At 44.5% G+C, this 26,088-nt stretch overlaps 1 protein-coding gene across 2 annotated transcripts in view; it reads left to right on the forward strand.

Annotated features, from left to right (window-relative positions):
* Positions 1–26,088, forward strand: part of roraa (RAR-related orphan receptor A, paralog a) — a 245,173-nt gene that overhangs the window by 207,415 nt on the left and 11,670 nt on the right. For both annotated transcript variants that reach the window (XM_033967473.2, XM_033967474.2), the window contains 2 exons: positions 22,417–22,502; positions 25,589–25,730. In XM_033967473.2, coding sequence (XP_033823364.1) covers positions 22,417–22,502; positions 25,589–25,730 — 228 coding nt within the window. The remainder of the gene's footprint in view (positions 1–22,416; positions 22,503–25,588; positions 25,731–26,088) is intronic.

Below are 26,088 nucleotides of genomic sequence, written 5' to 3' on the forward strand. Positions count from 1 at the left end.
TTAAAATATTAATATAAAAAATCTCAAAATTATGTGTTGATCAAAAAAATAATTTCTGACTCCTTGATTACTAAAATAATAGTTGGTTGCGGATCTACAGACCTTCTGAATATGGTAGAAATTTGGTTGTGTTTCAAAAGTGTTTATTTACCAAAAGGTCATGATCCCACTCGCTGTCATCAGCTCCTGTTTGAATACTCTCTTCCTCCTCTTCATCCTCTTCTTCCACCTCCCCCCTCCTCCTCTTTCTCCTCCTGTGCCTCCTCTCTTTTGTATATTTGCATCTCCAAGCTGCCGCACTATAATCATCTGTTCATCTCTGATAGAGTGTGCTTGTTTTTCAATTGTAGCCAATTAAAAACATGTTTTTTGTCATCATTCAGCACCCCAGGTCCTCGGACTGTGGCCAAGTCCTCACAGTGTGTCCGGGTCCTCAGAGCGTGGCCAGGTCCTCAGAACGCGTTACGCAGAGGACGTGTGTGATGTGCTCTTGTTAGTGGATGTGGGGGGAGCATGGCGGCTGGACTTCGTGCGGGTCACTCTAATCTCTAATGAAGGCTCGTTCTCCCGCTCAGCCCGTGATACTGCGGCGAGTATAAACAGCCCTGTCAGGGGGATTGCAGCGCCAGCAGTGCAAATGGCAACAAAAACCCCAGGGAGCGCGCCAAGCTACATGCTAGCATCACACTTTAACTCGTACTGCTGCTCTGGGACAAGCACATTTTCATACGAGCCGCGTCTCCGGGCTTAAAGAGTAGCACATCCCCTGGGCTCCTGCGAGTTTGAATAAACAGAACGTAAACATGAGCGAGCTTTGTCCAAGCCGCCGCTCGTTATGATAATGCGCTCTACACTTAAAGGTCCTTCTTATTATGGAGCTGGAAATGACACGTGTTTACATCGGAATTCTGGCAGAGGTGGAACGTACCAAAGTAAATGTAGTAAAGTACTGTACTTAAGAAGAATGTTTAGGTATCTGTACTTTGCTTAAGTACATTTTACAGAGTGTACTTTTTACTTTTACTTCAGTACATTTGAGAGCAGTATCTGTACTTTCTACTCCACTACATTTATGAAGTGGTCTAGAAAGTAAAAAGTACTTTTCATATGATTTGAGCGTTTTGTTTTTTTTTTCACATATTTGTGGAAACATCGTGACTCAAGTTTTCAAGTTCAAGCTTCGGCTTTGAGCAAAAATAAATACACAAAATTCAGAAGAAAATTTAAGAAACTGATTTGTGTTGTTTCTGTTGAACAAAATATGTGTCATTTTAAATTAATATCACTACATTTACACTTTAACAAATGAACAACACTGTGAAATACTTTTACTTTTTACTCTTCAAGTACATTTTAATACTTTTACTTAAGTAGATTTTTTCATGTGATACTTTTACCTTTACTTGAGTTTTTTTTTTGCTCCTAGATCTGTACTTTTACTTAACCCTTTAAGGACTGAGCACATTATAGACCATTATATCTCGCCTAGACTTTTATTATTTTTTAGCCATAAAAATCATGTTAAAGGAAGTATCAGAATGTACTGCATTTTTTCACACAGCTACCTCTATTTTACATATCCATCCGTATTTTTCCTTTGACGCATCGAATAACTGACTGGGAGAATCCCCATGGGACCTGCGCTCTGATTGGTCGTCTTCGGACATCATAAGCACATTACTGTAATGACAGTAACATATTTAAAAAGCCTCATGCCTCTGCTTTGAGACACTGTTTGATTTTACATGAAGCACAATTGGTTGCGGAGTTACGGTCCACAACCGCGCTCTATCGGCGATGACAGCATCCGCCACAATAGGGTTAAGTAACAAAATTGAGTACTTCTTCCACCTCGGATTGTAGTTTATTTATGGAAAGCTAAAGTAAAAGTCATTCACTCATGATTTGAGTCATGAGCAGCTCGCGAGGGAGCAGGACGCAAGTCTGGAGTCAGAGTACAGCCGGTTGGGCCACTGCGGCTGCCAGACACATTACAACAGAATCCACCACAAACAGCCAAATATTCTTCATAAAGTGGATGCGACTGTATGAACACGTTTTCTTGTCATACTTTTTCACATTTATACTTGAGTTCTTCTCTCAAACTGAAAACACTCTGTTCCACCTTGTGATGTCATGTGGTGATACAGGAAGTGCTCCACTGTGTTTTTAAACCCCATACACCTTCACTTGAGTCCATCTATCCATGTTCTTCCTCTTGTGCGGGGCCGGGTCACGGGGGGCAACAGTCTAAGCAGGGACTCCCAGACTTCCCTCACCTCAGACACCCCGTAGTTATAGTCCCTCCAGCGTGTCCTGGGCCCTCACTACATTCATTTGGATGATTTCAGTCCTGGAATTGCCAATCTCTACTGAACTAAAGGTAAAAGGAGTTGTCAACTTGAAAGCTACCACTTCATGACATCACAAGGCGGAACAGAGCATTTTGAGCTTTGGAGATGTAGACAGACTAATAATAAAGTGTTGCTCAAACATGTGTGAATGAAACAAAACACAACTCCAGGTCTGTTTTTGAGGAGGAAACAGCATTAGAACATGGATTAAAGCTACAAGAGTCAGTTTTGTGTGATACAGGGCCTAAGTTTAAAAAACAAGACCACATCCAAATTCTGTACTTGTGTTTATGTCATGATGAGCCTCGGTGATTAGTGCGTCTAAATCTGCCGTCCCATGTTAGCGTCGTTGCATCTCTTAGCCTGACATCATTACCACACAAATGAAGACACTTTTATGTGTTACAAACATGCTCCTTGGCTGTACCGCGTGAGCCGCAGCTGCTTGGTAATTACTATAATCTTCCCCCGGCTTGTGATTTCACGACTACTGTTTACCTCAAATGGAAAACAAATTTATAGATAAACGACGAGGCTGTTCCGACAAACGGGGGGCGCCGTGGCTCGTATGGGGAGCTGTTGATTTAGGTTGTAAAGGCGCAAACAAACAGAGCTCCGCATGAACGCCAAGGGATTAATGAGACCAACGGTGCTGAACCCGAGCATCTCATCACAGTAATTACACAACGCTCACTATGTCATTATCGAATCAAGCTTCCGCCGCACAACTGAAAGTACTTTTATTGTTTAAACATTATAATTATAGGGTTAGTCGTTATTACAAACACAAGCACGCTCAAACCATCATGACGCACACACGAATACGCACACACACACACACCCGCACGCGCGTGCACACACACACACACACCCCCACATCCACACCCCCACACACACACATGGTTTGTTCAAATGCTGTAGTATAATGAGTTACCATAGCAATAACTACTTAAAGTGCCTATGACAGATGGAGTACTCATAAACATCTGTAATGCCTCATTCGTCCAGGTGTGACCATATTCTGTATATATAAATGGACATAGCTAACCTGCTAGCCGCGACTCCATCAAATCTGGCTCCAATTCACTTTCTATTGAAAAACTGTGTACCCTCTCTCTGTAACTGCTGCTGTCACACTCATCATTTTGGTCTTAAATGTTCGTATTAACCCGCTCTACATGAGGTTTTTTTTTAGGGGGGCACCTTCTTTCCCCGAGGTCACTCCCACTAGCATTGGCAACAGATTTGATTGACAGCTTGGCTAAGTACTGGCTTGGTGTAAAGCTATAATTTATATTTACGATAGTTATGATCCCACCAAAGTAACCAGTGATTGCTATGTAACTATGTCAAATTTTGTATCTACATGGAGACAAGCCGATGTCTCGGCCCTCAAGCTTCTAGGTGATTTGGCCCATATTACCTTTAACAGTACTGTTTACTGTACATTTATAAAAATCTACTTTAACATATATCATATCAAATATTTAATATGTCCCATTGAGGATATAAGCATGAATAAAGGTCTAGTGGTTCAGTCTCACTAATAACGCAGATTTGAAGTATTCAGTGTATAGGTGACCAGTCTATGGCCCTCAATCAGTCCTCAGCTTTGTCTGTGTTTTTAAATGTGGCCCTTAATGAGAAAAGTCTGGGCACCCCTGGTGTAAAAGCAAGCCCGCTCATAGAAAGAACACATTTTTTCAAGTTTTTTTCAGTCAAAACAAGACAATATACATGACGATATGTGGAGAGTTGGAGGCAAAGCAATAACACCTCCATGGAGACAAGAAGGAGTCAGAGTCTCCGCCAGACAAAATCCACAGTCCAGCTTTAATCGTAGCCCGTCCAGTGTGTCATGTATAGAGGGTCAGAGTTACGTGGAAACTGAACATGTTTCATTTGGAGCTTAAGTTTCACCACTAAACCCTGTGTGTTTATATATATATATATATATATATATATATATATATATATATATATATATATATATATATATATATATATATATATATATATATATATATATATATATATATATATATATATATATATATATATACACACACACAGGGTTTAGTTCCATCCATAGTTCCATCACAGTTCATGACTTTTTTTCATTTTGTTGCGAGGTAGTGAACCACACGAGGATTAGTTCTGTCTTATTTCAGAGACTGGAACAAATGTTTCAGTCTCAGTTCTGTTGTTGTTGTTGTTCTATTGATTGATTGATTAATCAATAGATTGATTGATACTATTGGAGTATATTTAAAAAAAATTAAATAAAAAAGATAAGGAAATTAAAGGGAAAAAAATGGAACCTGACTAAATTATTATTATATATATTTTAGTTTTATTTATTTTGCACAATACAAAGAAACCCCCCCCCCCAAAAAAAAAAAACACAAACGTATATACAGCTATAGCTATACAGCTAAAGCTATAGTACAGGAATCGGTATCGGAACTGAAAACACTGGATCGATGCATCAAATTTTTTTGTATTGTTTAATTTACATTCTATCAACCAAATGAAAAGAACATATGAAAATTGACACCTTAAGCTGCTCCGTATCTAACAAAACATAAAAACGAGATGAGGTCATTACACAGTTCATCTCTCTGTGTGAAAGTGAACCCCCAGTGAGCGCGTGCAGCAGCTCTGTGTTTTCTGATGTGCGCAGAAATGACACAAAAACACACACAAGCAGCGCTGGAGGAGGACGCTGCGCCGCCGTCTCTCCTCGGCCCTGTGTTCTGCTGGATCTGGGCAAATCCCACAGTGACGAGGCTCACAATGTGTCATGGAGAGACATAAGCCTTTCATATGCACACAGCTGATAAGAGGCGGCCATTTTATCAGGCAGGCTGTCGCTCGCTGCTGCACGCGCTCATACGCCGTGTCCCCGGGAGCGCCTCCAGATCCTCGGCCAGCTCCGGACCGCTCCAGCCGCTGCAATTATGCCAATTACAGCGGGCAGCATGTTGACAAATACAGAGGAAGGGGAGAGATGATTGGTGGAGGTGGTGGTGCTGGTGGTGCTGATGTTGGTGGTGGTGGTAATGATGGTGCTGTTGGTGGTGGTGGTGCTGGTGGTGCTGATGTTGGTGGTGCTGGTGGTGATGGTTCTGGTGGAGGTGTTGTCGGTGTTGGTGGTGTTCCTGCTCTTCGCTGTGACCTGTTCTGTAATTTAACTAGCATGGAGCACACATGTACGGCTTTTCCAGAAAACTCTCCAGGCTGCGTGTGCTGTGGACCAGAGAGGAACCAGAGGAGCCAGAGGAGCCAGAAGAGTCAGAAGAGCAACGGAGCCAGCTGAGCCAGAGGAGTTAGAGGAGCAAGGGAGCCAGAGGAGTCAGAAGAGTCAGAAGAGCAGGGGAGTCCAAGGAGCCAGAGGAGTCAGAGGAGCAGGAGAGCCAGAGAAGTCAGAGAAGTCAGAGGAGCAGGGAGCCAGAGGAGCCACAGGAGTCAGAGGAGTAGGGGAACCAAAGGAGCCAGAGGAGTCAGAGGAGTAGAGGAGCCAGAGGAGTCAAAGGTGTCAGAGGAGTGAGAGGAGTCATAAGAGTCATGGGAGTCACAGGAGCCAGAGGAGTCAGAGGAGCAGGGGAGCCAGAGGAGAAAGGGGAGTCAGAGGAGTAGGGGGCCAGAGGAGCCACAGGAGTCAGAGGAGTGAGAGGAGTCATAAGAGTCATGGGAGTCAGAGGAGCCAGAGGATTCAGGGGAGTCAGAGGAGTCAGAGGAGTCAGAGGAGTCAGTGGAGTCAGAGGAGTCAGAGGAGTGAGAGGAGTCAGGAGTGAGAGAAGTCAGAGGAGTCAGAGGAGTCAGTCTGGTTAGTGTGTGTTCACTCATTTGTTGAGTGTTATATTGAAATAAAACTCCAGCTTTACAAAGAGTGAGAGTCTGAGGCGGCGGGTCACATGCAGCGCAGGTTTTCCACCTCATTTATTGCACCATGTGTTTCAGTACCAATATCGATACCAATACCGATTCTACAGCTTTAAGTATCCGCTGATGCCAGAGTAGAAACTGAAAACAGCTTTTATTTACTTTAAAAATAGTCTTATTACATCAGGAAATTGGCTCAAGTGACAATTGGAAACAGATCGAATCGGCGCATCTCAACGTGTCTGTTTCTAGTCTGATGAATATAGTTTATTTGGATTTTAACAATGACCTTTGACCTATTAAAAATAATATCAGGCCTGTATGTTCTGGGGTTGAACAGAGTTGGGGACATATATTTTCTCTGTGCAGCTGAAGTTCACCCTGCTCAAGCGGCTCGTTCTGAAAGATGAACACTCCACCGTGAAGACTAAAATATGATCAAGTCTCAAATGCATTTAGAACAGAACACAAATAGTTTAAAGCAGATTTAAACTAAACAGGCCTCTGGTGGTGACAGGGATTTTATAGTTTACATATATGAGCTGAATTACTGCAGTATTTGTAACCAGCCTGTGTCCTACAGACGTGTTTGTACAGGCCTGTCCTTCACTTGCTCTGGACGTGAATAACACATGAATAAACCACAGATCTGTTGTACTGAGAGGAAATCCTACACTGCTCCGGTGTTATTTACAGAGCCCCACTCAAACTGACACCTCAGGCCGCGACCCGGGACTCGGGACTCGGACTTGGAGCGATCGGGTGACATGGAAAACATGAGAGTGGGACTTTCACATAGAAGTGGATTCAAGAGGATCAGCCGGAGTGACACTGCATGAGTAAAGTTATATATACACGGGTTCAGAAGAGGGGTTCTGTAGTTCAATTCCCACATGCAGCATTATAAACAACTGTTGTTTTCTTTTGGCAATACACTTCTTTAGAGATGTGTGGTGTGACTGTGTCGTCAGCTGGGGTGCAGGTTTGTTGTTGTTGTTTTTGTTCCCATCAGCCCCAGGGCAGCTGTGGCTATGGGGAGAGTCCGGGGAATAAATACTGTCCCACTGCAGCTTTGAGAAACTTGTCAATTGAAATAAAATATATCCAAACCATTTCATTATTACTGTAGTGGTATTAATCGTCTGCTGCCTGAGTGTGACCGGAGGAGACAGGAAAATGAAAAACTGATTTGAGAAACGTGTAAAGCACAATTTGAAACGAGAGCCATTATTATTATTATTGTTCCAGCTGACAGAGACAAAGTGAGAGCCAGCGTCGCACTGCTGCTTCTGGTGAATGAATACTTCCCAATACTACACCTAGTGTCACTGCTCAAAGGCACAACAACAAAAAATCTAAACAGTCACGCATGCAAAACTATTTATCATGGACTCATTTGAAGAAGACGCAGAGAGCTGATTTACACTGACCATAAGGAGAAACAGATTGTCTAGAGCGACTAGAGGGGGTGCTAACACACTGTACTCCACGTCTATAGAGGGCGCTAACACACTGTACTACACGTCTATAGAGGGCACCGCTAACACACTGTACTCCACACATTTTTGAGACCTCATGTGTTTACACTCCTGCACTCTGCACTCTGGAGCAGGCTACTGTATTGGCCCGGTGTCACGGCGTGGCAGGAGCATCCACACACAGACTCATCTCTCGGCCTCATTCACATCGGTCACATGCTCGTTCATGTCATACCACATGACCGCTCTAACCAATCAGAGCTTGAGCTTAGCTAGAGCAGACATAGAGCGTAGCTGAAGTTAACGATTAAAAAAAGGTTTTAAGATAACACACGGATTTTGAGCTGAGAGACGTTTATCATCTGAAAATCGATAAAAAATTGCCACAAAATTCAACCTTTATGAAATCTGTAAGTGCCCTGTCAGCTCCTGTCAGTCGAACATGGGTAGTTCATCATTACATTTTGCTCTATGAGAAAAATCCTCTCTGGGCAGGAGGGATTTTTTTTGTCGTAGTACCAATGAGTGGCCACTAGTCCAACTCGAGACAGCTAGAAGCAGCAGGACTCTATCCAGTTATTTTAATAGATCCATGTCATCTACAGAGGGAGCCGCTCACACGCTGCACTCCTGGCTTAAAGAGGGAGCCGCTCACACACTACACTCGTCTCCTGAATAGGGAGGCGCTCACACGCTGTACTCCTTGCCTATAGAGGGAGCCGCTCACACGCTGCACTCCTCGTCTGTAGAGGGAGCCGCTCACACGCTGCACTCCTCACCTATAGAGGGAGTCGCTCAAACGCTGCACTCCTCGTCTATAGAGGGAGCCGCTCACACGCTCCACTCCTCGTCTGTAGAGGGAGCCGCTCACACGCTGCACTCCTCACCTATAGAGGGAGTCGCTCAAACGCTGCACTCCTCGTCTATAGAGGGAGCCGCTCACACGCTCCACTCCTCGTCTGTAGAGGGAGCCGCTCACACGCTGCACTCCTCTCCTGTAGAGGGAGCCGCTCACACGCTGCACTCCTCTCCTGTAGAGGGAGCCGCTCACACGCTGCACTCCTCTCCTGTAGAGGGAGCCGCTCACACGCTGCACTCCTCTCCTGTAGAGGGAGCCGCTCACACGCTGCACTCCTCTCCTGTAGAGGGAGCCGCTCACACGCTGCACTCCTCTCCTGTAGAGGGAGCCGCTCACACGCTGCACTCCACACGTTTCGAGACCTCATGTGTTTACACTCCTGCACTCTGCACTCTGGAGCAGGCTGATGTATTGGCCCGGTGTCACGGTGTGGCAGGAGCATCCACACACAGACTCATCTCTCACTTACGAGCCCAACGATATGTCTAATTTGCCGGGAGCGCAGTTATTTTTACCCAGCGCCTGTCAGAGGACGCCGCTCCACTGTCAAAGCCTGTGTCTGCCACTTAAAAGATCGTTCAAAGTCTCTCCACGTTTTCATCGCCTTTAAGTGAATTACAAAACGCACGTTCCCATTAGCGCCGCTGATTGACGTAACGCTTTTAAACTCGTCAAAAACAAAGAGATTTTTTTGGTCTGTATTAAGACTTCAGCTTCGGCGGCGATGTGAAGTGGGTCTTAATGTAATTATCAAATGTAAGACAGGATTTTGTTGTTAATGAGATGTTACAATATAAAGAACATAACACTCACAACTGAAAGGGCCTCAGTGAGAACGAGAGATTAGGCCTGTCATGACAACACATCTGGAAGTGTGACGTATTTCTGAAGTAAATATAAATGATTAACCATAATATTGAACCCAAAACAAGTAGAATTCTAAATGTACAAAAAAATTGACAGAATGCAACACTCCAGTCATTTCTTTGAGCCATAGAAGTTCATAATTCAAGACATTTTCTCATCGTACAGAGAAAAAAGTAGAAAAGTCTCCATGATGAATTGAATTAACAGTGATGCAAGGCAAGTTTATTTGTACAGCACAATTCGTACACAAAGTAATTCAAAGTGTTTTACAGAATAAGAAAGATGCCAGTGTAATCCCTCAGTCGTCCAGCTCTGATCCATAGCAAAAGCCAAAAGAAACTGAAACTGGAAGCATATATTATCTGTCAGTTTCAGTGTAGTTAGCTCCTCCCTCAGACAGATATAAGGCAGTGTCCAGCAGTGATCTGACCAGAAGTGAAGAAGCGTCTTGGAAGAGCAGCTAAACGTCTTCACTCCTACAACGATTTGTCCAGTTGACAGATTTGACTCTTGGCTTTTACTAAAAATAAGAAAGACATTAAAATCACAGTACAGCAAATCAAAACGAGAGTCACTATTAATGAATTAAACAAGAGAGAAATGTGAGAAAATGTTAATGCCTGTCTGAGAAAAGTGTATAAAGTGCGTGGAGAGGGATTTTACACCTGCAAAACATATAGAATAATTGTAAAAAATAAAGCTACTTGTGGATTTCGTCTATTGCAGGTTATTTAACGTAACCCCCACGATAAACCAGGGACCACTGTAATCACAAATAATCATCATGAAACTAACATTAAAGGAGAATAGACCCCAAAAATAACTGTTCCAACGTGTTTAATGTGTTTTGATGTAGTGATTATTGTGACAGGCTGTTACAGATGACACATATTGACCCTCACCGATTTACAGCGTCTTTACGTCAGGGTTGCGTTAGGTTATTCAATGTTTTTGTTCAAATGTGATTCACGATTTCACTTTATCAGTTTCATTCTATTAATTAAAGAGTTCAAAGAGACAAAACACTTGTTCAGTGTGAAGCATTGCTCTGTAAACTGAACTCAAACCCGTTCAGCTGAAGTTCCATGAAGCTCAGAGCTGAAGGTGGCGCTATCCCGCATTAGTGCTGTGTCTGATTTTGCTTGTGCAGCTCTTGAAGACCACTATAATGCTCCCTACGCTCCCCCCCGTGTGACCCTCAGCTCTGCTAGAGCCTCTAAAAACACAAAAGTGCGTAAAGAGACACAGAAAACACATTTTGCTGTGACTCGGAGCCGCAGCAGGATCCCGGCTGCATCAGGCCTGACTCTATATTTGGCACCGTGGAAGTGGATTGGGTTTTCTCTCTGCAAAGCCGTAGATTCCTCGAGACAGAAGGAGAGACTCGAACATCGCTCTGTACAAATAATTTCAGGTTTGAATTAGAGCATCATTTCCACAGCCGCTGTACGAGAGAGAGAGAGAGAGCTTTGATGTACAAATCCACAATTCATGTGGGATTAGCGCCCGAAGGTTAGCGGGTGCTAATTACAGGAGATGGGTAACAAGGCGAGCAGACGGGCTTAATAAAGAGTCATCATCAGGGCGTGGATACACAGGCTGATAAGGGCTGTGCATTTGAACCACAGCACGTTTCTTTTGTCTTAAGAGCCACACCTGAGACAGAGCAGTCCCATTTATATTCCAAAAAACCATCCTCCCAAATGTGAACTGCTGCAATTTCTCCCACACTGTATTTAGCTTAGAGCGCTCAGTGGCACATCACCATAATCCTTGGTTCCCTCACAGAAAGCTCCACTGGCTAAATGAATCTATTATTTTTGCCTCCAGGAAAAAATGCAACAAAATGCAATGCAATAAAGGAAGTTTTGATATGCTGTGTATTAATCTGTCGCAGAGTTTAGCTGCGCGAGAAAAAGGACACAATAGATTTCACAATTCAATCACTTTTAACTGTAATGAGAAAGGCCTTAAATGAGCTGAAACATGAGAATGTGTTTGGAGACGACGAAGAAACCAGCGTCAGATCAAGTTATTAAATTCGGAAGCAAAAAACAAAAACTTCAAAACTGTGTAGTAGCATAGACTGTGTAAAGAAGTGGACTAAGTGAGTGTGACGTCACCCACAGCGTTCGGCTCCAGTCAAATGAAGCTCATCGAGGCTAGAGCGGTTATAGCGGCTAATCTGGAGCCAAGTTCCATACTTAGAATTCCGACTGCAAGTATCACAGCAACCAATGAACCAATCTGGAGCGAGGCTGTTGAGGGTAATGCCCCTTCCCACCCACACCACTGGTTTAGCAGGGAGCGGATGCCTAGCAATGCTGTCAATCAAACCTGTTGCTAAAGCTAGCAGGAGCGACCTCGAAGAAAGAAGGCGCCTGATTTGTCTGTTATCAATGTTCATATTTTGATTTACAGACACAATAGTGAACTAAAAACTCCAGGATCATGTAGAGGGTTAATACGAACATTTAAGACCAAAATGACGAGTCTGACAGCAGCAGATACAGAAATAGGGGGGACAATTTTTCAATAGAAAGTGAATTGGAGCCAAAGTCGATGGAGCTGGAAGTGTGCCCATGATCACTTCCAATTTGGAATGTGGCGGGCTAGCGGGTTAGCTACGTCCATTTATATACAGTTGTCCCTCCCTATGTCATGGTTCACTTTTCGCGGTCTCGCATTATCGTGGATTTTAGTGCAATTTTACATACTTTTTTACAGCGTATGAACGTGCATTGTGTTCTGTGTCCTGATTGGCTGAGGGACTGTAGACCATTGTCCATCAGTCTCCTCCGTGCCGTGTCTCCTGTACAGTACAGAATGCGCTCAGCCAAATTTACATAAATGTTGAATCGACACTACAGTGGAGCGACACCAAGAAGAAGAGGCACGATCAGAGGAACTGTGAAATACACCTGAGTCACTATTAATGAATTAAACAAGAGAGAAATGTGAGAAAATGTTAATGTATGTGTGAGAAAAGTGTATAAAGTGTGTGGTGAGGGGTTTTACAGCCTTAAAACATATAGAATAATTGTAAAAAATAGACCTGACTACTAATTTCTGGTTATTTTTAGAACGTGACCCCCGCAATAAACGAGTGACCTCTGTATACAGTCTATGGTTTTATCCCACCAGATTAAGTCAAAATGTAATAATTATCAAAACCTGCCGTATGAACTTGAACGGTTCATATGGGATAAAGACACATGCTAACCACCTAACTGAGCCGTTAGCGGTGCATATCGCCACACTCCACATATTAGCTCTGTGATCCAGATCATCAGGTTAATCTAATACAGTTCTGTGGTCTCTATGATGAATGTCCAAGAGCTTCTGACGACAGTGGAGTGAGAGGAGCTAGCAGACCTCGCCCAGAGCTCTGTCCGGTCTGAGTGAGGAGAAACGCTTTTTCATCTCCTAATGAACGTGCCGGAGGGGCTCCCAGGGGCCCCAGTTCACCCCTCATTAGGCACTTACTGCTTGTGCTCCATGCTGAGGAGAGCGGCTCCCTCCCACCTCCTCTGGCTCACCCCTCACCCTCCAACCACCACCGGGATGTGCTCCTAACGCCATCCGAACCGCCGTGTTTAGACCACATCTGCAATTGCACCCCAGTCCTCAGTTTTTGTAGCAGCTTCGGCAGTTTGGATATAAACTAGTTTACAACTGATTTTCTATTTTTTTATTCATCATCCCAGACAGAAGATTAAAAAAAAATTTGCAGTTTCCAGGCTGCATATTTTTGGAAGGAAATCTACACAATTTTTCTGACAAGTATTCCAAATGCGATTATATTTGCAATGTATATTTTCAAACCAGGAGTCAGTTCACTCCTGGGGGTCCGTCAGCACTTAGCGGGGGGCACTTGAAATTTCCAGATTAAATGGGAAGGTGAAACTGAAGCGTTTGAAATCAAAATGTACTTTGACAATTTACATCCTTAAGAATATTATGTGGGATGATACTGACGTCAATATGATTTAACCCAGAAAATACAATAGTAATAATTCCTCATTGTTTTGATCCACAGGACTTTTCTTCGCTTTTTTTGCTAATTCTGAGCCCCACATTCTGATTGACCAATTTTACTTACGCCCAGGCTCTAGTTGGTCATTGCTGTCTCTGTGCTGGGCAGGGGTGATGCCAGAGGGGGGCTTGAGGGGGCACTAGCCTCCCCTAGACTGGCTAATGCACCCCCATAGCTCCCCCTCAGATTTTTGGCCCACTTTCATAGCAAAAGACAAACTTTAAATCTGTCAACTGAACAAATAATTGTAGGCGTCAAGACGTTGCTCATTGCTGCTCATCCAAGCCGCTTCTTCAGTTGATAACTGTTCAGAACTGAAAACGCGGCTTGGATGAGGAGCCAAATGTCTTCACCCCTACAATGATTTGTCCAGTTGACTGATTTAAATTTCATCTTTGCTATGGATCAGACCTGGACGACTGAGGGATCACACAGACGGGCACTTTCATAGGATATCCAGTCTCAACTGAAATGTTCAAATGGCGACTGCAGACTTTCAAAATGAGACTGTAATAAAAATAAAATAATTCCTCGTTAGGTTTTATAACTCAGTGTAGGGCAAAAAAGCAAACATGGTAGTGGGTGTGGGGTACGCACCATTGTTAAAAGATGCTATCGCAGGGGTTAAGTTCGTAATAGGCAAAATCCATGAAGCTTTATCTTTTACAATTATTCTATATGTTTTGCAGCTGTAAAACCCCTCACCACACACTTTATACACTTTTCTCAGACAGACATTAACATTTTCTCACATGTTTCTCTTGCTCCGCTGTAGTGTCCATCGAACATTTATGTAAATTTGTCTGAACACATTCTGTACTGTACAGGAGACACGGCACGGAGGAGACTGATGGACAATGGTCTACAGTCCCTTAGCCAATCTGTTAATAATAATAATAATAATAATAATAATAATAATAATAATAATAATAATAATAATAATTATTATTATTATTATTATTATTATTATTATTATTAAGCTTGGATAGTTTATTAGTTTTATTTTTTTTATTTATTCATTAATCGCTTTAAAAATATTTTCTTTTATTTGTGGAAAATATTTGACCAAATTTGAGATGTTGTTGTTACTTTTATTACCTCATTTTCTGACAATTAAAAAAATGACTGTTCTTTTACTGTTAAAATATGATGTTTTTACAGAAGATATTCCGTTACCATATATTTGAGACGTTATTCTTGTGCCAGTCCAAATGCGTTTTCAGTTTTATTTTGAGATATGGTTTTGCTCTCGTCCTGATCTGATATTCACTTTACACCGTATGTTAATCTGAGGCCTGGTGAGGGTTTGGGATTGGTTTTGTAATCCCGATCAATCCCTGTGGTTGTGAGCAGGTCCAGATGTCCGCTCACCTCAGCCTGTCTTGTGTTCTCTAATATAAAGACATATCTGGACATGGACAGCAGCGGTCAGTAATCACTGCTGCAGTAATGCCTGGGGCCATGAAGGAAACACATTGATTTTTAAAACGGTTTTGCTAAAAAAAAGTTAATATTTCATCTGCTGTGTGTTCTGTGTGTGTTCTGTGTGTGTTCTGTGTTCAGTGTGCTCCATGGAAACTTACAGATGTATTATTGAAGTGTATACAGCGTGATTAAGAGCACAGCCCTTTGGGCAGTTCTCTGACGTTCACCTGGACACAGTCTGAAGATGTTTGAAGGAGACGTGGGCCTTCAGCAAACAGCACAGAGGAGCGTAGAACATACAGATCTATGAGCATCATCACTAACTGACTCGATATTATGAGCATCTGAAGTTTTCCTAACCCAAACCCATTCCTTGGATTCACGTTTGTCCAGTTTTGCCCGACTGGGATCTTGGCCTGGGTTGGAGGATGTCTCTGGTCTGGTCTCTGGTCTCTGGTCTCTGGTCTCTGGTCTCTGGTCTCTGGTCTGGTCTCTGGTTTGGTCTCTGGTCTTTGGTCACTGGTCTCTGGTCTCTGGTCACTGGTCACTGGTCTCTGGTCTCTGGTCTTTTGTCACTGGTCTCTGGTCTGGTCACTGGTCTCTGGTCTAGTTTCAGGTCTGTGGTCCAGTGCTTGGCTGAGTTCTGAGGTGGAGCATGCCGCTAACATAACAAGGTTCATTTGTCTCAATCTCTGCTCCTGTGGAAGTATCGGCGGTCCATCCTCCTCGTCTATCTTCCCTGTCCTTGGCGCTCGATTTGGCCTGATGAAAGTCTGCAGGCGGGCGGAGAGACGGAGGAGTGGAGGGGTGGAGGTGAAGATGGGTGGAGGTGAAGAGGGGCTTAGAGGCGGGAACTGCTCAGAAGGTTAAAGTCAGAGCCATTCAGCCTCTCTGTAACATTTGCAAACTTTCCGTACAGTACCTGAAGTCTGTCCTGTGCCCGTGTCTCAATAATCTGGAAACTCATTTGATCTGAAACTTGACTTAACCTTTAAATTCTTTTATGCGTCTCATATTAAAACATAGAGAGTTTAGTGTCTGGCTGAAATGACACACGTTTCTGTACAGAGGCCACAGAGGGACATTTGCTGTCAGTTGTTCAGTATGTGCTCTGTGAAACACTGACCCCGAACTCTCACATAAACACCAGAAGGATTAAACCAGAATGATTCTTCTCCATAAGGGGGCGCTGTAAACTCTTCCACGCTGATGCTCACATTTAGAGTCTTAACAGCAGTGTCCACAGCGCCCCCTCCTGCTTAAATGCAGTTAGTGCTTTATAAAACGTAATGTAGAATTTGCTGTTGTATATTTTGGCCTCCATGTCGTTGCCATTTGAACATTTTAGATGAACAATCCATTGAAAACGAGGCTTAAGTCTTTTGGGAGGATATGGATCCTGAGCGCCCCCTGGTGTTGCCCCTATTTGTTTACATTGTGTTTTTTGATATGTGCAGTTATACAAATCTGAAACACTCGTCATATTATCTTAATAGTTACAAGTGTAGTGATTTTTGATGGGAAATATCATCATCGTGGCATCAAACCTGTCACAACATTACTATAATCTTTCGTCGGTTTGAATATGAAGCTCCTGCAGATAAAAAAACAAAAAAAGACCATGATCCTTTGCTGTTCAGCGCAGTCACATGACCAAACTCCTGTCATTGAAGCGTTTTTGTTTTAAATCGCTAATTTCAAATGTCCAAATTATCACATTTCTTTTCTTTTCAGCTATTCAGACATTTGCAGGTTTAAGTTTATATATTTTACATCATAAAACATTTAAAAATAGAATAGCTCGGCATTAGGAGTGAGCTGGAGTATACGGAGATGTTGTTGTGTTGTTTTGTCTCTGTCTCTCTTCTCATTCTGCCACTGTAGCTCGGCCTGACGCGACTGGACAGTTTGTGCGTGTGTGCGGGTGTGTCTGTGTGTGTGTGTCGCGTGTGTGTGTGTCGTGTGTGTGTGTGTTCAGCTTCAGTGCGTGGCCAGTCTGCCCGTGTACCAGCTAAACAAGGCCCTTATAACAGATGTAGCAAATGGTTTTATAGATTGTGGAGCAGAGGAGAAATGAGAAAGGGAGCATGGAGGAGGGAGGAGAGGAAAAGGGAGGAGGAGAGAGGAATGAGGAGAGGAGGGAAGAGTACATGGGAGGGGAGAGAGGAGGAGAAAAGGAAACACAGAAGAGCAGAGAGGAGGAGAAGAGAGAGGAGAGGAAAGAAGGGAAGGTAGTGGAGGGGAGAAGAGAGAGAAGAGGAGCAAAGGAGAGGAGGGGAGAAGAAAAAAGGGAGGAGGAGAGGGGAGGAGGGAAGAGTACACGCGAGAGGAGCTGGGAGGAGGGGACAGGAGAGGAAAAAAGAGAGAAACGGGAGCAGAATGGAGAGGGGAGGAGAAAAGGAAACACACAAGAGGAGAGAGGAGGAGAAGAGAGAGGAGCGGAAGAGAGAAGAAAGAGGGGAGAAGAGAGGAGAGAGGGGACAGAAGAGAGCAGGGAGAGGGGAAGGAAGAGGGAAGGAGAAAAGGAAACAGAACAGGAGAGAGGAGGAGAAGAGAGAGTAGCAGAAATAGGGGGAGAAGAGAGGAGAACAGGGAGAGGGGAGGAGAAAAGGAAACACAGAAGAAGAGAGAGGAAGAGAAAGGAGGAGAGGAGAAAAGGGAGCACAGAGACGAGGGGGCAGTAGAGGCCCTCACCTTGTAATAACGTAATTGTGGTCACATAATTGTAGTATTGATGGAGATGTTAGGGCCGACACACTGCAGCTGAACAGGAAACAAACATGTGAAGGTGTCAGTTTAAAGAGTTTCTGTAGATCACTGACATCAGACAAACACTCACATCAGAAACATAGACACAGTAGTTTTGATTTTATGTTGTTATTATTTTCAAACTGACACATCTCAAATAAAAATGTGGCAGTGTCTAAATATGACTCTTACTCAGGAGAATGGGACGGTCAGTTTAAATCTTGTGTGTTTTTGTGGGTCTCAAAACGATGAGACGGAGTTTTGGTCGGCAGGTGGATTTATGAGAGCTGCAAACCCAAAAATGCCACTGAAGCATTTAAAATACCAGTGTGTGTTGTTCCTAAATGTCTTCATCCTGGCTCTGTGCTCTGTGTGTTCTGTGTGTTCTGTGTGTTCTGTGTTTTCTGTGTGTTCTGTGTGTTCTGTGTGTTCTGGAGGAGACCGTTCTCTGTTGACATTGGAGTAACCTTTGTGGAGCTGTGTCTGTGAGAATGAGCGTGTCCAGTGTAATGTGGTGACAGGTGCAGATAAGAGGAGACAGGGCTGGTTATGTCAGGAGCACAGTTCACCTGTCAGCTCACAAACCAATCCCTGCCCTGTTTGTGAAGGATCACAGTGAAAATCTGCAAAACTCTCAAAACACACTGACCTACATCTGATCAGGCTTTATTCTGGCTCAGGATTGGCCTTAACCTGCTTCAGCCCCAGCCCTGGTCCACTGTGTGATTTTACTTTACAACAGTCGGGAAAAAAATAAAAATAAATTCTAGTCTTTATGCAGGTATTAGCACAAGGGTACTGTTGTTTTTGTGAATAATAATAATAATAATAATAATAATAATAATAATAATAATAATAATAATAACTTGCATTTACATAGCGCTTTTCGAGACACCCAAAATGTTTGACAGTAACACACACTCACGCACACGGACACACACGTCACATCGCTGACACAAAAACGTGCGAGTTGATCAGTGGTTTCAGCCATTTGTGTGTGTGGAGAGAGTGTGTGTGTGTGAGCAGTGTGTGGAGTGTCTGTGTGCGAAGTGTGTGGAGTGTGTGGAGAATGTGTGTGTGGAGTGTGTGGAATGTGTGGAGTGTGTGTGGTATGTGTGTGTGTGTGTGGGTGTGGAAAGTGTGGAGTGTGTGTGGAGTATGTGTGTGTGGAGTGTGTGAGCAAGCCACTCCAAACAGGCCCACTCCAAACAGGCCCACCTCAAACAGGCCCATTACAAACAGAACCAACAGAACCGCTACAAACTTAACCCGCTCCAAACAGGCCCGACAGGCCCACCCCAAGCAGAACTGCTTCAAACAGGCCCGCCCCAAACAGGCCCACCCCAAACAGAACCGCCCCAAACAGAACCGCCCCAAACAGAACCGCTCCAAACAGGCCCACTCCAAACAGAACCCGCTCCAAACGCACCCGCTCCAAACAGACCCAAACAGACCCAAACAGACCCAAACAGACCCGCGGGCCCCTGGAGACCCGTGGCAGTGGAAAAGGCTCTAAAGGCTGTGTGGTCCCATGTGGCGCCGGATCTGGCCAGGCCGTTGCATAACGTGGCCACAGTTTGCGTCACCGCTCTGACAGCTGTCACCGAGCGACTCGTGATTGGCTCCGCTCGCTGCGTGTTTCTGTTGGACTGATGTGAAGTAAATGAGCCAAACGAGAAACACTGCGGAGACACGGACACTCATCTCCCATGATTACTGCAGGAACCGGTGGAAACAGGTTATATAGACCAATCAGAGCGGACCAGAGCAGGCCTGGACTCTATGTGTGTGTATGTGTGTATGTGTATGTGTATATGTGTGTGTGTGTGTGTGTGTGTGTGGGGGTGTGTGTGTGTGTGTGTGTGTGTGTGTGTGTACGTACGTGTGAGAGAGAGAGAGTGTACGTATGTGTGTGAGAGAGTGTGTGTGCATGAGTGTGTGTATGTGTGTGTGTGTGTATAAATGTATGTGTGTGTGTGGGTGAGTGTGTGTATGTGCATGTGTGCGGGGGTGTGCTTGTGTGTGTGTAAATGTTGTTATTATTATTATTATTATTATTATTATTATTATTATTTATGTATTAATTAATTAATTAATTAATTAATTTTCTTTTTTTACATCTGGTAATTTTTATTTTTTTTTAAAAGGTCCATATCACACTGTTTTCTGATTTCTGTTCTAATGTTTCCTCATCACAGACAGACCTGGAGTTGTGTTTTGTTTCATTCACACATGTTTAACACACAAACCTGCATATTGAGTTCATCACGTGGTAATACAGGAAGTGCTCCACTGTGTTTTTAAACTCCATACACCTTCACTAGAATCATTTCAGACCTGGAATTTCCAGTCTCTACTGAACTAAAGGTAAAAGGAGCTGTTAACTTGAAAACTACCACTTCATGACATCACAAGGTGGAGTGTTTTGAACTTTGCAGATGTAGACAGACAGATAAAGTGTTACTGAAACATGTGTGAATGAAACAAAACACAACTCCAGGTCTGTTTTTGAGGAGGGAACAGTGTTAGAACATGGATTAAAGCTACAAGAGTCTAATCGTTGCGGCTGTGCTGACGACAGTGTGTAGACAGTGAAGGGCAGAGGGCTAGCGGCTCCATTGTCACTGTGTGCTGAGAGACACTCGCAGCACCACACTGAGTCACCGACCTTGAACTGCGGCCATTTACGACAAAGAACAAACACTGCTGTCTTCTTCACTGCTGTTTCCTGTGGCCCTCCTGTCCAGACTGAGCACGTCTGCGCAGTGGGATTACGTCTGCGCAGTGGGATTACGTCTGCGCAGTGGGATTATGTCTGCGCAGACTGAGCACATTATCGGGCTCTCCGCAGGTGTCTTTGAAGTCACCGGTGCTTCGCCGTCTCGCACAGCTCTGGAGATTGGCTTCAGCCTGGCCAGCATCTTAGTGTGCCCACTTTGATCTGGTAAACACAGCGACCGAGAAGAGGGGAGGATGAAGAGAGAGGAGCAGGGGGAGGGAGAGAGAAAGGGGAAGGGAGAGAAACGGAGGGCTAGAAGGAGGGAGAGAGAGAAGCAGGGGAGGGGGAGGGAGAAAGGGAGAGATGAAGGGGGAGGGACAGAGACAGAGGGAGGGAGAGGCAGAGTAAGAGATGAGTGTGATCAGCAGCACTGCTCTAGAGCTGCTCGGCTCCAAGAGCCACTTGACAGCAGCTCGTGTTTGTGCAGAGCAGAGCCTTTTGTTTGACTCAATGAACTTTGGCTTTTTCACATTTTCTTTAAACTGAGGTGTGAAAGGTTGTTGTTATTGCATCAACATGCCTCAGATAATTACATATTCTGTATAGAACTTAATGTTGGAAAAACATGAACATATGAAGGAGTTGTTTTTGTTTTAAAAAGGAAACATATTTTTCATCATCTTGAACTGTATAAACGAAGTGGTTTAGACACAAAGCTAGGCCAGAGGAGAGAACATGCAAAGTGTTTAAAAGCAGCTCTGTGAATGTGAGATCATGTCCGCTCAGGTCACAGTGTTTTCTCAGTTGTGGAGGCGGCTCTGAGGCTCTGCCTGTGACTCACACTGAGCGTGTGCAGAAAGGACAGTGCTCTCTTCACCTACTGTCGCTCCGGCCTGAGAGAGCCGACTCTGAGCCTTCCACAGATGAAGGCATCTCTGAGCTCCTCTGTGGGGGAGGGGGGCCCTAAGCCCGGAGCACTCAGAGGCTGCTGCTCAGAGGGGAGGGACGGAGGGGAGGGAGGGAGGAGGCTTAAGTGAGAGTGGAACAGCCCTGCACTTCCACCTAACGGCAGGATGTGTGACTACAGCCTCCCAGACCACACTGCCATAATTACCGCACGCCTCACTTGTCGTCAGTGCACGTCTGAAGAAATTATCTAAGTAATGAGGCTGAAAAAGCTACAGGAGTCAAAAGAGCGCGCTAATGCTAACACACAGAGCTCACCACACAAACAATAGTGGCCCCACACTGAGGCCAGCCGCCCTGGGGAAGTGTGCAGCAGTGTTGTGAGCCTGTCCCAGCCCGCCTCCTGCCAGCTCCCACAATAATCAGCCTGACGAGGAGCACGGCCTCCTTTGTGCGGCACAGGCAGAACAAGCAGCAGCCATTGTCTGAGGGAGGCTTAATGGTGCATGTTCCACCTCTCCTTTTTTCAGCTGATGTGACTGATGCCATGTAAACACGACTGGTTTGTGTGATTACAGGGCGCGTTCAGAGCCTTCCTCAGATGTACTACCTAATGTATGAAGGTGTTTACATGTTTGGGGAGGAGCCAACCAAAGTGCCCACATCAGGGCTGACCACAGAGGAGAGGCTGATGAAATACACAGCAACTATTACACTCATTACCATATTAAGACAGAAGGATCCGATTCTTGTTCAAACTGACAGAGACTTGTGGCCGGCTGTGAGTCTAATGCAGAGTCGTGTGACACAGTGAGAAAATGCCCCATGGTGAAGATCTTTCCTGGTAGAGATCAGATAAGAGCGTGTCGGACCGGGCTGATGGTGGAGGCAGACGTGTGCATGTGTGTGCGTGTGTGTGCATGTTTTCTATTATCTCTTACCCCACAGTGACAGTCACATGCAGTACAAGGTTGATATTTGCAGTAGATATGCTGTGAATAACATAAGAAGGGCTGATGTCAAAGCGTTTTGATAATCCAAAGTGAAGGCGTGCTCAGATGTGCTCCAGATCAAATGTTTTATTGTGGTGTTGTTTGCACCAACCGCCTCATGTTCTCTCCTCTGTGTTTTCTTTACAGCTCAAATCGAAATAATTCCTTGCAAGATTTGTGGAGACAAATCATCAGGCATCCATTATGGAGTGATCACGTGTGAAGGCTGCAAGGTGAGTCTGAGCACAACCATTCATGTCTCAATAAAACGTGTTCAAATGTTCAGGCATCAGAACTGAAAGCTCGTCCTAAACAAAGGCTTTATATAAATGGACATAGCTAACCTGCTAGTCACCACATTTCAGACAGGAACTGATCATGGGCGCACTTCCAGCTCCATTGACTCTGGCTCCAATTCACTTTCTATTGAAAAACTGTGTCCTCTTTCTCTGTAACAGCTGCTGTCAGACTTGTCATTTTGGTCTTAAATGTTCATATTAACCCTCTACATGATCCTGGGGTTTTTATCCCACTATTGTGTTTGTAAATCAAGATATGAACATTAATAACAGACAAATCAGTTGCTCCCGCTAGCGTTAACAACAGGTTTGATTGACAGCGTTGCTAAGCACCTACTCCCTGCTAAACCAGCGTTGCGGACAGGAATGGACGTTACTTTCAACAGCTTGGCTCCGGATTGGCTCTTTGGTTGCTATGATACTCGTGGTCAGAACTCATCTCCAAATTGGCCCCTGTAACTGCTCTAGTCTCGATGAGCTTCATTTGACTGGAGCTGAAGGCTGTGGTGCCCTCACTTAGTCCACTTCTTTATACGTCTATGGCTCGTCTCTGGCACATCTCAGGGCCCATTCTCTTAGCGGCGCCCTCTCTGTTCTGGCTGCAGATTGCCGTTCTTGCACTTGCACTGATCAAAAGCACAGGCCTTTGAGTTACAGCAGATTGTTGCTGTTTGCTCCAGTGTGAAGTTTTTCTGCTGTTTCCGATGCAGCTCCATCCTCAGAGTTTAGAGCCGAGTGTGTTCTTGTCCCTGAGCTTGTCACACACTCATCATTAGCATTCTTCTGCCTGCACCCTTCTGCTCACTGTAGTTGCTGTGGCTCATACCAACACAGTCCAAACAGTCCAAAATAAGGCCTGAAATATGGCTTTAATGATGGCTAATTAGTCAGGCAGAGGGGCTTTTAACGATATGTGTGAGTACAAAAGTTTGGACCATAAATCACACCATTATTAAGGAGTGCTGCTTGTCACTGGCAGTTATAGTCTGCTCCATAATGGCCGCCATTATAAAGCGACTTGGCAGCTGTCAGCTGTTTTCTTGTAATTAAACAGCCAATGAGCAGCTAATTAAGACATATGTGTATGGAGCAGTGGAGTGGGGCATGTTAATGATGCGCTGGAATCAATTCATTAAGTCCAAGGATGAGAATCCATGAGTGCCTTCTCCATCTTCACATGTGTTAATCAGCCCCTAAGAACCCTGGGAAGAAAAGACCTGCGTATTTCATCCATCCACTGCCCTTTAACAAGACAAGACCGAACACTGCACAGATACACACAGATATGCACAGAGACCACTGCACACAGACCGCTACACACAGAGAGACCACTCCACACAGAGAGACCAGTGCACACAGACCACTACCCTTTAACAAGACAAGACTGAACACTGCACAGATACACACAGATATGCACAGAGATCACTGCACACAGACTGCCATACACAGAGAGAACACTGCACACAGAGAGACCAGTGCACACAGACCACTGCCCTTTAACAAGACAAGACTGAATACTGCACAGATACACACAGATATGCACAGAGACCACTGCACACAGACCGCCATACACAGAGAGAACACTGCACACAGAGAGACCAGTGCACACAGACCACTGCCCTTTAACAAGACAAGACTGAACACTGCACAGATACACACAGATATGCACCAAGACCACTGCACACAGACCACTGCACACAGAGACTGGTGTATATAGACCATTGCACACACATTGTTGCACACAGATGCACAGAGAGACCAGTGCACACAGACCACTGCACAAAAACCACTTTCCTTTAACAAGACAAGACCGCACAGTACACACAGAGATATGCACAGAACACCACTGCACACAGACTGCTACACACAGACCACTGCACACACAGATACCACTGCACACACACAGACCACTGCACACAGAGCCTACTGCACACAGACCACCGCACACACATCACTGCATGCAGACGCCACTGCATACACGCACAGACCATGGCACACAGAGAGACCAGTGCACACAGACCACTGAACACAAACCACTTCCCTTTAACAAAACAAGACTGTACACTGCACACATACACACAGAGATATGCACAGGACACCATTGCACACAGACCACTGCACACACAGAGACCACTGCATACACATACGCACACAAAGATATGCACAGAAGACCACTGCACATACACAGACCACTGCACACAGAGTCCACTGCACACAGACCACCGCACACACACCACTGCATGCAGACACCACTGCACACACAGACCACTGCACACCAACCACTGCACAGACACCACAGCACACAGACCACTCCACACACAAACCACTGTACATAGAGCCCACTGCGCACACACACAAACCACTACACACACAGAGAGAGACCACTGCACAGATACACACACAGAGATATGCACAGAAGACCACTGCACAGACCACTGCACACCATTATCACTGCACACACACACATACACACACACCACTGCACAGACCACTGCACACACAGAGAGCACTGCACGCACTCATAGACCACTGCACACACAAAGACCACTGCATGGACCACTGCACGCACTCATAAACCACTGCACACACACACACACAGCCCACTGCACACACACAGACCACTGCACACGCAGAATATTGCACTAATACACACCGATATACACACAGAGAGACCACTGCACACACAAATAGACCACACTTTATATATATAGAAGACATTAAATATATGAAGCAACAAATATGGAATTATGTAATAAAGAAAAACGTGAAATAACTCTACAAAATATTCTTCAACAAAGCAAAGGGACAATTTGAATATAAAATATACAAATATAATATATATTTAGTAGAGTTATTTAAAATGTTACTATATAATCCCATATATCTTCATATATTTGATGTTTTCTGTGTGTCTAATGCTGCAAACAAAAATAAAGCATGTTAGACTTTAACAATAAAATGAAAGGATTTAAAATAATCTACACTGTAATGTTTTTTGCTCTCTGTGTCTGTGATTCCAGGGCTTTTTCCGCAGGAGTCAACAGAGCAATGCAGCCTACTCCTGCCCCCGTCAGAAGAACTGCCTGATCGACCGCACCAGCCGCAACCGCTGCCAGCACTGCCGGCTCCAGAAGTGTCTGGCCGTGGGCATGTCCAGGGACGGTGAGGCACAACACTGGACCGCAGCATCTACCAATACATACAATACAATACAAACAATACAATACAGTACAATATAAGACAGGAATCCCAGGACGGTGAAGCACAACACTGGATCTTAGCATTCGGACCAGTACATACATATAAGACAGATAGAGTGTAAGACGGGGCACATCGGTGGGACTGCATAACCGTTCCACTTGCTGAGTGCAGTGTTTATGAAACTGGGACAGAGCAAACAAACAGTGTTGAGTGTGGAGTGTTCAGGACGTGGCAGGTGAGCCTTTGTCCTGCTTTAATTTGATATTTTGTGGTTTGATGAAAGTCGAGGTTCGAGCTTTTATCACAGGAGCTGCAGCTG

This window comes from Periophthalmus magnuspinnatus, chromosome 6, assembly GCF_009829125.3.
Source record: "Periophthalmus magnuspinnatus isolate fPerMag1 chromosome 6, fPerMag1.2.pri, whole genome shotgun sequence".
NCBI lineage: Eukaryota > Metazoa > Chordata > Actinopteri > Gobiiformes > Gobiidae > Periophthalmus > Periophthalmus magnuspinnatus.